The following is a 15,886-nucleotide window of genomic DNA, read 5'->3' on the forward strand; positions in this document are numbered from 1 at the left end:
CTTCCTTACTAATATTATAAATGCGAAAGTGTATCTGTTTATTTATTTGTTTCTTTGTCAACTATGTTTGGGCTCAACCATTAAACCGATCTTAATGAAAATTATTGCACCATGAAAAAAGTAACCTACAGGATTTAGATAAATAGCCACCCAGATAAATTTTATCGAATTTTATTAATTTTTTAATCTACACAAACGTGGACGAAGCCGTCCTTAAAGTCTTTGAATTTTTTAAGCAAGCGATAAATTCTAAATTAAATGTCCGATTAGAATTAATTAAAAAGTATCTTACTGCTATACAAATACCCTTGATGATAAAACTATTTATTTCAATAACAATTAACACTGTAACCCACTTTTTTCTACCAGCAATCTAATTATATATTAGAACACAAAAGCAGCTTTTTTGTCTTAACTATAATACCCTCTCGAAATTTTCAGTAGATAATAAAGAGTACTGTAATTATGAAGTATATAAATTTTATTTATCACCAGTAGTTTTTCGGTGCTCGCTAAGCAAGGATTTTTATAGGAAAAACTTAGCTACTTTGGATTATTGCAATTTTCTTAAGGATCTCCAATTTTTTTCAAATAAATTATTGTCCTACTTACTGATAACTTAACTTTCTTTTAGTAAAGAAATGGTTAAAATCGGTCTAGTACTTTTGGAGCCTATTTGGTACAAACAAAAAAAAACTTTGATCTTTGTAATATTAAGCATAGATTGAACTTAAAATGAATTTTCAATTGTGATGATGTGCTTGTTTGCAGGTATTGTATGATAGCAGCTCCCCTCGTGACGTGGGCTTATGTGGAACAATGGACACATACAGCACTGGACAAAGTGGACTCTTGCCCGCTACAGTTGGATGTCACACACCCACTGCACGTTGAGTGGGAGGCTTTAGCTCAGGTGAGAAAGATTTTTTTAAATCTTATATGTAAGTAATAATTTACGGAGCAGATGGCCCACCTGATTGTAGGTGAAAACGACTATTGAACAGACCAAAACTTCGCAGGGCATGCAAGGAACACGTCCATAAACCTAAGGCGTAAGTGTTAAACTTCATATGCGTGTAATACTTTACCCTTCAGACCTGAAAACAGACGGGTGCTTGGCGGAGTGACTTACCCTTATAAGCTCTGTTACAAGAAGCTCTTTTCTACTTAGATTTGTATATAAGCTATTATTCCACGATTTGAAGTTTTCGAATAACACCCACAACGCAAAAAAAAACCCGAAAAGCAGTACTCATGCAGCCAAGCCTATAACTGACAATACTTTCATACTTTGCTTCACTTCACTAATTTTTTATTTGTAAATAAAAATAATTTGTAAATAGTAATACATAACAAGTACGCGCTAGGAATATGGTTTAATTATTTTCTTAAATAATTCAAATAATATTTCAAAATTGTTACATCAATAAATACGATGGATTTTGACTGACTGAATCTCACTGGATTTAAAGAGTCTCGTAAACACACCATGAATCAAAATAATAAAATATGTTATTTTATGTATATGTTTATTTTATTCTCAATATATCACAATCGATATAAATATGTATATATTTTAAATACAGCATACCTGTATACAATGTAACATGTATATATATACTTTTAGGCACTTCCTACATCCCTCCTTACACATAGCAGTGTTAGATATGTTTTAAGTTAAAGGCCACCGGAGCAGGGCAGAGTTGCTTTGTTTCCATATTGAGTATTTTAAAATTAATATTACCTGTTCTCTAGGTCCTGGACGTAGTGTTATCGCGCTTGCTCCAAGCGGAGCCCCGGCCCAACGTAGCAGAGGGCTTACGGCTGTTGCAGCGGTGTGTGGCCAGTGAGCCCCGGGCTCCGTTGATACTATCGCTGTTGTTATCCTTCATCTCCGCGCTGTTTGTTTTCCTCAGCTGTGCTTACAGCCAACTTGCAGGTGAGTTTATTTTCATGCAAAGATATACAACGTGTAACAGAATTACGAAATAATATTGAAGGATGCATAAGTATATTTCATAGAGAATCTTCCTGTAAAATATTAAATCAAGAGAAGCATATTTATTTTTTCATACAAACAAATTCAAAACATTCTAAGTGTTTAATTATGACAACCCTATTGAAAATAATAAACCGACACGCGCATAGTACCTACGCTACGCGACGCGCACCTAATAAAGTGATAGATTGAGAACATGATTTTAATTTTGCATGTGATGTTAAGGCTGTTCCTGATTTGTTTCAGTAAAAACTATGGCAGTGGTTTACTAAAAAAACTATTAGGTTTTCGGTTTCACAGACACTTTATGATGTACCTCTAAAGCCTGTGAAGTAATTTGTTCATTTACAAGTTTTATAATAAAAGCAAATACACTCGTATCAGGGTAGTTGAGCTTTATTAGAGACTTAAGACTAAGAGACGGTTAGAATTCTCACAAAAGTGATAGTCTGATAAAAAGATTTTCTAAAAACCAATAGTGTGCATTCTTTGGCCAAATCTGTAAACCAAATTGATAACGTTAATAACCCAGGAATAAATTCCTCCTTTTGGTTGCCCAAAAATGTTTTATTATGTACTTCAAAGATTTGTAGTATTTATTCTTGAAATTCACAATAATTAATTAAAAACCCCCAAACAATACCCAACTCGTATTCATCTCTGGACCTAGAGATTCGCGATCGAATAACCTTCTCTGCTAGTATTGATACATTTACTCATCACTTGGCACCTAGATACATATACTACCACTGCTGGTCATAAATCTCTTTTTGTTTCACACTTATCAATCGCTGTTACGTTTTATATCAGTGAGAGGGCTTACCAACGCTGAGTTCGCGATTCCAGTATAGATTTTATGATTCATAAGTAAAAATTCACCCAAATAACCTAGGTCCAGGCGTAGGCTCAGCGGGCGCGGAACTATTGCCGCGCGTTTTGGACAAAATCTTCGCGGCGCTCGTGTACGAAGGCACGCCCCCCGAAGACCGCAGCTCGCGGAACGTGAAGAATGTACGCAGGCACGGTGCGGGACTACTCGTCAAGTTAGGCTCTAAAGTAATATGTCAATCAATTCCAGTAATCTATTTTTTTTTTCTTTATTGTATGAATATACAAAGCAGTTCTTGGTGTAATTCATAACGTACGTATTTAGTAAAGTGTTTGAGACATTTATACTAAATTAAAAACATGATATGAATTATGTGATTTTTGTGACAAGAGGAGTTTGTTTAGTACTTTGTCTTAAGTACTCAACAAACTCCTCTTTGTCACCAAAATCACGTTGCAAAGCAACTGGTGATTTTTTAAATATTAATTTTATTAAGTGACTTGATAGTAATCAAAATAAATAAACCTTTGATCTATCACCTACAATATTATTCAAAACGAGCGTATTGTTTATACAGCGAAAAAACCACGTTTAAAATAAAAAAAATATTAAAAACGTTTTTACTTTAGTATAAATGTCTCAAACTCTTTACTCAATACGTACGTTACGAATTATTCCAAGAACTGCTTTGTATATTCATACAATGTTCATTTCCAAAGCTGAGCAATGACTATGACGATATGTAATTTCGTAACGCTAGATTGGATGAGAATGTTGTGTGAATGAATGTTTCTTGATTGAATGATTATTTTATTCATGATAGAAAATGATTAAAATGACTGGTGCAGTGGGCAGCGACCCTGCTTTCCGAGTCCAAGGTTCGATTCCCACAACTGGAAAATGTGTGTGTGATGTACATGAATTTTTTTTCAGTGCTGGGTGATTATCTGTATATTATAAGTATTTATGTGTATTATTCATAAAAATATTCTTCATTCATCTTAGTACCCATAACACAAGCTACGCTTACTTTGGCGCTAGATGGGGATGGGTGTATTGTCGTAGTATATATATATTTTAGAATCATTAAACGATTCATTTATAGCGAATTTCAATTTGTTTCGATTGAATTCACAAAAAGTGAAGAAACAAAGCATTAGATACACTATCTCTCTCCTTATAATCAGTAAATAACAAACTAACTCAATGCCAAAAATCATATATATAGGTAGTGCAGATATAGATAGGTGGTGCACATATACATGTACCCATAAAATACGTATTTCATTACTTAAATATATAAAAAAACTAAATTTTTAACTAAAGACAAATAAATAAATAGGTAACTTCAATTATATATATAATATATAAAAATAATATTTTCTTAAAAATAATATAATAGATTAAATATGAAACAATATATATAAAATAAATAATTATCCTCAAATAAAAAAAATAAAAAATGAATGATAGAGAAAAAGGGACAAACAAACAAACAAACACACTTTCGCAATAATAAGTAGTAAGGATATCAATGGAATATTAATTTGTTTCCAGTACCCCCTGCTTTTATTGCCTGTGTTCGGGCGCCTACACGAGCTGTGTCTGAACACGCTCGCACGCCCTGACCTCAGTGCCTTGGAGAGTGTCACACTGCAGGAAGCGTTGCTGCTAGTTTCCAACCACTTCTGTTGCTACGAGAGGCAAAGCGCGCTCGTCGCCCAGGTATGATATGAAGTCTTTAATAATTGCATTAAGAATTTTAATGTGTGTATTTTGGGCATTTATTTTGACTTCATTCATCAAATTAGACTAAACAACGCAACACATTACATCTATGAAATGTATACACACACACACACACACACACACACACTACGCTTTGCTTGGCAATAAGTTTTGTTTTTGTGAGCAAAGGCATTGGTTTAAAATTGTTGACGTTCTTGTTACAGAATTGGAAGCCTTATTTTAGGAATGTCTAAAAATATATATATAACATATATAAAAAATAATTTTAAAATAACACTGCTTAATATGACGGTAGTAAGTATCCTGTTCCTGAATTTATGCATAACCTATAAATTCTGATGAATGGAATATAATTCATATTCCAAAATATAGAAATATAAAACGCAACGATGTTTTAACTTTAATTTTAAATATGAGAATAATAAGAGATAATTGGAATTTATATAAACTCGCACAGATACAGTTGGAAATTTAATCGTCATCTGAGGTGACATTTGTACTAGGTACATGAGCGAATATCTCGGAGGGTAAACTTCCCTTTCCGGCCAAGTAAGATTGTGCGTACTCTATACTAAGAGATAAGTACGTTCCTTATCTAAGGCCAGTTTCGATTATCGATTCCCTAAAACGTCAGAGTAAAATGGAATTTATGATGAACACCCACCTTTCACAATAGGTCCTAGGTGACTGCAGAGAGCGTTGGGCCGCTCTCAGTCCGCACTTACAGTCGGCGGCAGGGTTGGCCCGTCTCCTTGGGCTGGATGCTCCACCAAATGAAGATGACCCCGAAAGGGCACAAGCGAGACGAACTTTACTCCACGCCCTTACCCTCACTTTGGGTGTGGTGAAACGTACGCAGGTGCCTGCTGATCCCGATAAAGCTTCACGTGGTACGTACCCATAATTTATCGTTTGGCAAGGACTGTTTGGTTTTGTTATAGTTCAGTCATGTCTGTATGACACAGAAGTTTTATTCAGATGATTTTTAAATGAGCTCTTTGAATTTAAAATTTAGTTGTTATCATATAACATGTATAATTCATATTTTAAGGTTATATAAATTATAAACTGCCACTTTTTGGTTTTTAAATATATCTGTTCAAAAACCGTCCGTTCGCCGACTCCTTGGCGAAAATGAAAAAATAAAATCGTTTTATTACAGTATAATGAATATAAAAGACACCCAGATTAAAAGAATAAAAAAAAAAATACAATAATTAATTAAAATTAAAAATTAAAAATCCAACTACTTTATCTTATTTCAAATCTTTTGTTCAAATCTGGTGCACTTTTTGCCAATGTTTAAAAAATACGTAGGGATATAAGAACTACACATACTATGCTTTTATATTATGAAATAATATAGTATTAGTTATCAATTCGTTTTCGAAACTTGAAACTGCTTCAACCAGGTGGGTTCAGCGCAGGCGTGACGCCATCTGGCAACCCAGTATGGAGGAACCCGTGCGGTGCGCACGTGTTGCCACTGTTCCCCGCTGCGTTATCACTTGCGCGGGCCTTGCATGAGCTACACTCGCCTCAAGCCGCCTCGTTGCGCTACCCGGCGCATGCGCGTGCGTTACAACCGCCGCCCGCGGAGAGAAGGAACCTACTGGGGTTGAGGGACGAAGCGCCGCCCGCACCCATGGCCACCCCACAGGACCGCATGCAGAATCTGTTGCATACGTTGCATGAAAACGTGAGTGTATTCTTTTTATTTGAACTTAATCGTTGTGGAGAATCGAATGGCGAGTATTCTATATCCCAAATAGATGTCCGCTACTTCTTCCGCGTTGTAATTTTTATTTGCCCTGAAATTAGAAGAAAACCCGAGGCCGCCTGCACCTATCTCCAGCAGAACCTCAAAATCAGTTACATGACTAGCGAGCTAATAAATAAAAAATAAAATAAATAAATGAATGACTTATACGCTATCAGGTCACCACAATAAGTCAGAAATGCATACTCTCAAGTTTATATTATTATCTACATCTGATTTATAAAAGTAAATATTTTTAAAATACTGTTAATAACTCCTAAATAAAGAATATTAGTGTGTATTAGGGTGATTTCGTCCACGTTTAGTACGGTTTTTTTATAAAACCAACAATCAAGTTGGTTGAGAAAAAACAAGCACATTTTCGTATTTTTAATGTTAAAAAGAATTTATTGTATGAAATTATTATGTTGAATGTTGTTAACAGGTGTGCGGTTTAGTTGGAGCCGCGGCGGCCTCGCTCGGTCGTGAGCTGTTCGGCGTGGCAAACCTCGCTCATGCACTCGCGGTGTCCCTCCTAGCGGCCCCTGAGAAGCTGCCTGACCACTGGCTGCGACGTGTGCTCCGGTCAGCGCTGCGTCCGCTAATGCTGCACTGCCCGCCCGCACATTACGCAGACGTTGCGTTGCCGCTAATGCGGCACCTCGCTCCTATCAGTACGCATTATTCTACTCATAGGTCCTAATGTTTAAACTGATCATGTCGTATCCGGCTCGAAGGACCAAAAGTTTTACGAATTAGCTCTTAGGTTTTATTTTATTCCACTGCAAGTTAGCCCTTGACTGCAATCTCACTTGGTGGTAAATGATGATGCAGTCTAATATGGTAGCGGGCTAACCTGTTAGGGAGTATAGTAGTCATACCCCTAATGGGTGTCTAAGCGACATCGCACCGGAACTTAATTTAATTTTACCTTTTGGATAACTTGCGCCACAATTGTTACTTTACGACTGAGTACGACGTTTTCTGCGTCTATAAGTCCTTCACGGACCAAATGCGCATCATCAGAATATGGCATCTCACTGCCACCAAGATTTTTTATCCGAGCTATCCCAATATTTAAACCAATCATATTATATTTATATCCAGCTTGAAGGACAAAAAACGTGGATATACGGAGTTAAGCAATTGGCAGTGTAAACTGTGCCTCAGAGAACAAGTCACCCTGGTTCTATCACTTACTTGTGACATTAACTGTTACGTTTTAATCACAAGTTATTGGATGTGAAGTTGTCAAAAGCTCAACCAATCCACATTTGAACAGGGTGTTTGGTCTATTCTCTAAAACCCCCTACCATTACAGAGGAGGCCTGTTTCCAGTAGTGTTTCGTTAATAGGCTTACGATGATGATGACTATACCGTACTCGTGAGTACATCAGATTTACCAGCTCAGACTGGATATGGGATAACGTTCATTTTATTGTTGCAGTGCTCGTTCACTTGAACCACCGCTGGGAATATGTGACGTCACTGTACGAATCTGGCAAGTTAGAGGAGGAAGGTGGCAGCGAGTCTCAGGAAGTTCTGGAGGATATGCTGGTCAGACACCTTACGAGGGAGCATCTGGATTTATTGAAGGTATAGTATTTGGACTTTAATTGTTATTTATTCATCACGAGGTTGAAATTTGTGAGCTCCAGTGAAGTCTTAGTGCCACAGGAATATTTTCTAAGGCGAAAAGTAAATTATAGAATTTTTATTTTATAGGTAAATAATTTTTTCCTACTTCCTTTTTCTATGTTCACGGTAATAATGAATAGGCATTCACAAAGCAAGCGTGTTTAGCGTGGATGAAGGGACGAGTAGCTTGGAATAGCTTGTTGTGCTCCTGGCACATCCTAGCTAACTAAATGATTTGTTTTAATTTATTCTACTCACAAAGTCGTTGTCTATAAAAAGATCTGTGTTATAATAATTTTCATGCACTAACTAATCCAGTCACAAAGCAAGCGTGTTCTTATCTTGAATCCCAGTGCACTATTATTTTCCATCTAGCATAATTGCATTAAATCGTCTGTAATTTTTTTCCTTTTTGTCCCATCTACTGTGTCTGTTACTACTTCACTGCCCACCGGCGCCAGTGATTTTTCGAGCTCTGAAATTTGAAAGGAGCTGTCAGTTGAAATGTGTCTAAGCACTATTCCGAAGCTATGCGATCATAATAAAAAATCCTTTTAAGTATATACTGTTTCCCTGTTAAATATTATCATCATATTCATGATATCTTTTCATATTATACTCATATCCTGCTCGAATTACCTAAAACATGGTACATCCATGTTACTACTTACATGTTACACAATAGTATAATCTGTCACTATATGTTCGTATACCCTCAGGATTGCCTTTCCAAAATCAAATTCAAAATTAATTTATTAAGAGAATGAATATCTGTGCATAACAGAGCGACATAGTCACATTGTGACTAAGCTCTTATATATTGAGAAAAAAAAAACATTTATTTGAAGTACGCCTAATAGAAGCACTGTTGAAAAGTCAATTATGTCTTATCTGTAGAGACTACCATCAGTTCAGAAGGCAGATTCCCGCGAAAAGCTGGCAAGAAACTCTGACTTCAGACCAATTGGTTTATTGGTTGAAATTAATAAAGAGTTATTTTTGTTGGAAGGTATCTCTCGTAGAAGGAGGTGTGAGCACGGAGCCATCCACCGACATGGAGGAAGAAACCCCGCCCGCCAACCCGGGCCGAGCGCCGGAACAAGTGTCTGAACTAGGCGCCATCATACTTGCTGATCCCATTGCTGGGCCAGCTGTGTTACATACTGTGAGTATACAACATGATATTATGGATTCTTGTAAGCGTCAAAGGACTTATCCTTAATATTGGATAGAAGCAGGCGTTACTTTGCAGAAATCCATGATGTATTATGAATTATTAAGCTTAATTTGCTATTCTCCGCGAAAAGCAGGAGAATCTGTATGGTGTAATTTATAATTACTTCAATCCTTATATTCCTACGTAATAATAAATTTACATTCATTGTAAAGTGAACATCGTGCAAGTCCGCAAGTATTGTTATAACGATGGAAACACTGTATAATGTTTTTTTTTTTTATAATTGTTTTTACCTACACTTGGCGGTAGGAGAGCCGTAGCTTAATTGGATAAAGCGCTCAGGCCGCGATTGCCAGAGAGTCGCAGGTTCAAATCCTGTTGGTTCCGAAATTTTTTACATGCATTTTAAATTTATAAAAACTGTATAGTGAAGTTGATAACAGAAACAAAAAATTGAAACAAAACAGAAATGTACGAGGCAATTATCAACTAGCTGTACTAATATATTGCCGTTTTTTTTTGTATTGCTGAAGAGAATATGAGTGGATGTATGTATGTTACATACTTGGAATAGCTTGTTGTGCTCCTGGCACATCCTAGCTAACTAAATGATTAGTTTTAATTTATTCTACTCACAAAGTCGTTTTCTATAAAAATAATCTGTGTTATAATAATTTTCATGCACTAATCCAGTTGGACTTAATCAGTCGTATAATGCTATACTATTTATTATTGGTGTTTTTATTCTGGTGAAGGAAACCACCGCGAGAAAACCTACGTGCCTTAGTGTAGTGTCCCAGAGAGGGAATCCGCATTTTGCCAGCGTGGTAGACGTTCTTAACCTTCCTCATTCTTCCCGATTGGCGCAGTGGGCGGCGACCATGCTTTCTGAGTCCAAGGCCGTGGGTTCGATTCCCACAACTGGAAAATGTTTCTGTGATGAACGTGAATGTTTTTCAGTGTCTGGATGTTTATCTGTATTTTATAAGTATTTATGTATGTATATTATTCTTAAAATTATTCTTCAGTCATCTTAATACCCATAACGCAAGCTACGCTTACTTTGGGGCTAGATGACGATGTGTGGATTGTCGTAGTATTTTTTTTTTTTTAATTAATTCTGAGAGAGCAGTGTCCTGTAGTCGCGGTAATTGATTAATCAATGATATCCAGATTCTGCGTGCACTAACCTGGAACGACTCCACGTCGTCCCTACGCGCGTGTGCGTTGGCCCTGCCAGCGTTACGAGCGGCGATCTCTGCCCACGAGGCCGGTGGCGCGACGTTAGGCGCGGGCGAGGCCGCTGGCGCGTTGGCAGCTGTGCTACACGCGCTGCGATTACACGGTCAGCATGAGGCTAACCAGGCAGCTTTGTTGGCGCTTGCTGTGCAGGTACGTAATGAAAAAAAAAACTGTCAATATCAACCATCTTTATTATTTATTTATTTATTTATACTCTTTATTTGTACACCACTCAGAAAAACGAGACAAAAAAAAAGAACAAACACATGAAGAATGAAGCAGAATACAAAATAAATATTAAACGAGAAGAAACAAGATTTTAAATTGATTGTTTCATTTTGGTTTTGAATAATCTTAGTGATGACAGTGTTTACAAGCAAAGTCAAAGTCAAAAATATCTTTATTCAAGTAGGGCCCACTAGGTGTCACTTTTGATGCGTACATTACATGAGTATTACACGATAGTTAGATGATGGCGATAACCACATTCGTAAACTTAAAACTAAAGCTACGAGGGTTCCAAACGCGTCCCGGTCTAAGAAGAAGCCCGCAACAAACTTAGCTGGGTGTTTTTTTTTGTTATCACCAACAAAAAAAACTTTGTTCCAGTTGGCCTATAAACAGCGTTTGAAGACGTCATATGTTAATTTTTTATTCTGTTCTATTGTGAGGTTATGATAACTTCGATAAATCGTAGGAAGATGACCTTTGATGCGTTGATTAAATAAAAAACGTGTACGTGCTACGTAGCAGTGAGTAGTGATGGCGATAACTACAATCGTAAACTTAAAACTATAGCTACGAGGGTTCAAAACGCGCCCTGGTCTAAGAAGAAGCATACAACAAACTTAGCCGGGTGTTCTTTTTATTATCACCATCTCACATTGTCATTAGAAAAAATTAAAACAAACTAAACTTATATACTTAAACCAGTACACTTATGAGGCCGTGCGTAACCGCTAGCACATTATACGTCCGCAATATATACGCATAATGCTTTGCCTTGTTAACTAATTTGTATTTTATTTATTTCCTGTCTTATGTTTTCCTTTTTTTTCTAATTCAAAGGTTGCCTGGAAGAGATCGCTATTAAGCGATAAGGCCGCCTTTTGTATTCTACTTCTTTCGATATGTTTCTGTTGTTATTATATTTTATATATGTTAATGTTGTGGTATACAAATAAAGAGTTTAATAATAATATGTTGGTTTCATGTGACGCTTGCGCAGGTGTACGAGGCGCTACGGCCGCGGTTCCCTAACGTGGCGTCCGTGTTGCGCGCCATACCGGACGTTGACGCACACGACCTGCAAAGGTTGGACGAAAAGCTGGCCGCCAATACAAACAAGCCCGCCAAGATTGACAAGAGCAAGCGTGACCTTTTCAAAAAGATCACCTCGAGGGTAAGTTGCAGTCGACTCTTTAGTAACGGGGGGCGCTTTCCGAATTTGCGTACAGGTACTCTTTCTTCGGTATCTACTTCACTTTAAACCTTCGTTGAATTAAAAAGATTTTCCAATTACGCAGTAGATATAATGCATGTGTTTGTGCGCAAAACTATTTCCTCATAGTCCGATCGGACGGCAGCTCCGATACGACCGGAAACAGGTCATGCTCAGGACTTATATAAATCAAGACCAATTTCCGAACTCTAGGCTGATAGGTACTAGGAATTTCTTGATTGAAAAACCCAATACATTTGTACGGGAGCTATGGTGATACGCTCGAGCGTGATGCAGGGTCATTGTGGTGCCATCTAGTTGTGTAATGTGGCGACCGCCATATGCAACTTCACAGAATTGAGGACATAAAGAAATCTTGTACACGACTAATATTGAAGCATCAAAAACCACTCCACTTTAATAGTGTTTCTTGAACAGGCGCTTAGCCACTTCTATTCATTTTGTCAACTGTATATGTGTATGTATGTTCTAAACGTTTACCATAAAATGAGGAAAATGGGAAAAAATTGGGCGGGTCTGAAATGAGACGAGCGCGGGGCTTTTTACTGTTTTGGATACAATGCACTGCATGGCTGAATAAGGGTTCTGTGCATTATTAATTCTGTGGCTAACTTCACAGTTGATCGGACGAAACGTAGGCCAGCTGTTCAAAAAAGAAGTGTTCGTACTGAACTTGCCAGCTATGCAGACGGCGCAGAAGGACAAGCCACGCAGCGCGTTGGACACGGCCGAGGGCGCCGGACTAGAGCACCTTTTCAATCCCAATGTGCCCACATAGCGGCGATGAGGCCTATCGTACTAGTTATTAAATTAAATAATGAATTATTTAGATACCTTCGTCCGTTATACTATTCTTCTATTTAAGAGGTAGGCTTAAATGGGCAGGAGACATTTTTTCCGGGAAAAGCATAAAATTGTATCTTTCCCCACAGCTTTATCAACTCTTCGAGTATTGGCACAAGAGTGGAAATAGTATCCAAGTAATAAAAGTGTAATAATGAACTAGGGGGTAAACTTCTACTATTCCCTTATTACCTAGCTTTAGAAAGTGGACACGTTAATTTTATCTCAGGGGATATAATGAGACATAACTTTTGTTTCTTGCCTTGTACCAGCCGTGCCAGGACCCCGCAAATTTTTGACTTGATAGTCAAGTTAGGCTGTTTATGGATCGTCCATTAATAACGAAATATCACAAATCTGTACCAAATCAGCTCGTTATTTAATTTTAAAAATACATTCATTGTTATTGTATTATTATTGTATGGTGTTTTTAAGTTTATTTTATACACTTGAAATAATATTTTTTTATAATACACTTACGGTCGGATATTAATGTATATTATATTTTACTCAACTAAAAATAAATCTTTATTTATTTATAGATGAAATAGCAAATGTCACCTTTTCGTAATATAACAGGAAATTCGATCTGACGTTAAATATTCCTGTAGACGTTTTTTTATGTGGCATATAAATTCATACAAATTGTCGGTTGATTGTCGGCAATGCGGTTTTCGCTAGAATTGTTATTACGGACCGAACTCCCAAATGCTTAAATTGGGTAGTCTCTCTGCTAATCAACAAGCATTTCGATCGTCAAATAATAGCCATTTAACGACAATTGATTAGCTAGCTATTTCATCTAGCTTTATTCTACTGCTGCGATGCATTTCTGCTAAGAAACATAAAAGAAAATAATGAATTAACAAGTATATCGTTCTCCGACCTTGAGTGTGACTTGAGCACCTTTATAGCCACAAACCCCTGTTATTTATATTAACACTGTACTATCTATCACTACAAATGACAGTTTACATTTTGCACCATTTGAAGCGTCTAATGTGATATACGCGTGTCTTTCTAATTTTTAGTCATTCAAATTTTAGTTCCTCGGACACTCGTTTTTACTTTCACAACTTACAGCGCCAAAATGGCGGCAATCAATTGAAGACAAAAACGTGACAACAGTACAGTGGTAATAATAGAGATCAGTGTATTTATCGGAAAAATCCATTGCTAGACGTAATACCTCTTTTGTAGGCATTTCCACACTACGGTTTTAGCCCCCTTGAATCCAGCGACTCGTTTTATGTCGTCTGTCCACGTTGGAGAGGTTCTTACAAGGCTAAGTCCATCAGCTCTCCGAGCTTTGTGCTTCTCACTCACTGTCACATCATACTTACTGAGCTGTGTCGGTTGTTCTATGGTTTTTTGTTTCCTCATTTCTGTTTTAATGGGCTGCTACTTACGATCAAGTGTGATTGCAGTCGAGCGCTAGTCTCTAGATTAAACTCCACAGCCAGGCTGGACGGAGTAAAAACATGAAAACGTCAAATTGAATATAGTATAACGGATCGAATACGTGGAACCATGCGAACGTGATTAATTTTTTATTTTTATATTATCTGTATCTAAAGAGATATAAAAACTTTTGCTTGCCCGATTGTTGGTAATGCAAACATCGACTGATAAATAGTATAATTAATTAAATAAATTAGTTATATAATATAACGGTTTTATTTTATGTATCATTTTATGTCATAAATGCGTCGTTTTAAATAGTGTGTCTATTGTGAAATTCTTTCACTTCCATTGTAATATATTATTTAAATTGTTAAAAATAGAGGTAAACAGAACAAATCTTTTCTGTTATAACAAAATAACTACTATTTTGTCCTAGTTAGTCACCTCAAATATACGCAAAGAATATTTACGTGAAGTGTTAACTTGACACATCACCACTTCCAGTACTGCTCGTGCATTATTATATTATTCCATAAACTTCTCTTCATTCGTATTTATTCGTTTTAACGAAGACAGTAAGAGAGACAAAATACAAAACCTTTTACCAAATAATCCATAAAGAGATATCAGCATGATTGATTGAATATTATAATTAGTATATAATAAAAACTATGATATACATCATCGCCATCTAGCCACAAAGTAAACATAGCTTGTGTTATGGGCACTAAGATGAGGATGATTTTTTTTCATAAACAAAATGCGTAAATAGAAATTCTATATTATACTTATATACTAGCGGACCCCAGCGCCATCTGTCGGGCTATTTTGTGAATCTAAACCATCCAGGGTGCCACCCAAACGTATACCAAGAAATTCATTCAAATCGGTCCAGCCGTCTAGGAGTTCAGTGATACACACGCACACAAGAAATATATATAGAAGATATAAACACCCAGACACTGAATAACATTCGTTTTCAACACACAAACATTTTCCAGTTATGGAAATCGAACCCACTGGTCGCTGCCCACTGCGCCAATTGGATAGAGAAATGGATTCTAAAATACTTTTGTACTACTCATGCGGGGAAAGTAGTACGCTCGCTCTTGTGGTTGAAAAAGAACCGTTTACCCATTTTAAAAAAAAATGGGCAAACGGTTGTTTTTCAACCACAAGAGCGAGCGTACTACTTTCCCCGCATGAGTAGTACAAAATAGTATGTGCAACAAGTGCGACATCGATTACCCACTCAAGCGAATGACCGCACTCGCTTCTCTTGTGCGTTCAACTTCGCTTTCGTGGGCAATCGACAACTTGTCGCTCTAGTTGCACAATATACTATTTTGACACAAAAAAGATTTGCTCATTTATCTCGACATTGAACATTGAAAATCATTATTTTGTCAAAATGTATGAATTACTCATCTTGCCTTTAAGGCATTGCCCAATTTGAATACAAATTTCATACATTTTACGCGGATTATTCATTTCAGATAGTATAATAGCTTATTAGCTACCTTGTATACAAATTATCTTTTTATGTGATTAGAAAATTGTTCTTATTAGTGATAAATTAAAGTACTATTTTTATACGGTGATGTTATTTTAATATTCACACATTGACAGATGCAATTAGTAAAAAGCGCTATTAAATTAATTTTAAAACATATTCCTTTTTAAAATCAGCTGCATTAGTTTTTAAATAATGCATTAAGTATAATAATAATTGAAATTGGTTTTCGCTAATCGTATAACCACAGCCTCGGCTGGTCACGGTCGC

The 15,886-nt window shown here is 36.6% G+C and overlaps 1 protein-coding gene across 3 annotated transcripts in view; it reads left to right on the forward strand.

Annotated features, from left to right (window-relative positions):
• Positions 1–13,147, forward strand: part of LOC120623659 (exportin-5) — a 30,636-nt gene extending 17,489 nt beyond the window's left edge. For all 3 annotated transcript variants that reach the window (XM_039889818.1, XM_039889817.1, XM_039889819.1), the window contains 12 exons: positions 772–913; positions 1,756–1,939; positions 2,892–3,055; positions 4,386–4,553; positions 5,254–5,467; positions 5,990–6,276; positions 6,782–7,010; positions 7,785–7,933; positions 8,985–9,140; positions 10,326–10,544; positions 11,623–11,796; positions 12,476–13,147. In XM_039889818.1, the coding sequence (XP_039745752.1) occupies positions 772–913; positions 1,756–1,939; positions 2,892–3,055; positions 4,386–4,553; positions 5,254–5,467; positions 5,990–6,276; positions 6,782–7,010; positions 7,785–7,933; positions 8,985–9,140; positions 10,326–10,544; positions 11,623–11,796; positions 12,476–12,634 (2,245 nt within the window). In that variant the 3' untranslated portion in view covers positions 12,635–13,147. The remainder of the gene's footprint in view (positions 1–771; positions 914–1,755; positions 1,940–2,891; positions 3,056–4,385; positions 4,554–5,253; positions 5,468–5,989; positions 6,277–6,781; positions 7,011–7,784; positions 7,934–8,984; positions 9,141–10,325; positions 10,545–11,622; positions 11,797–12,475) is intronic.
• Positions 13,148–15,886: the final 2,739 nt, after the last annotated feature.

The sequence above is a fragment of the Pararge aegeria genome, chromosome 5 (assembly GCF_905163445.1).
Source record: "Pararge aegeria chromosome 5, ilParAegt1.1, whole genome shotgun sequence".
Lineage (NCBI taxonomy): Eukaryota > Metazoa > Arthropoda > Insecta > Lepidoptera > Nymphalidae > Pararge > Pararge aegeria.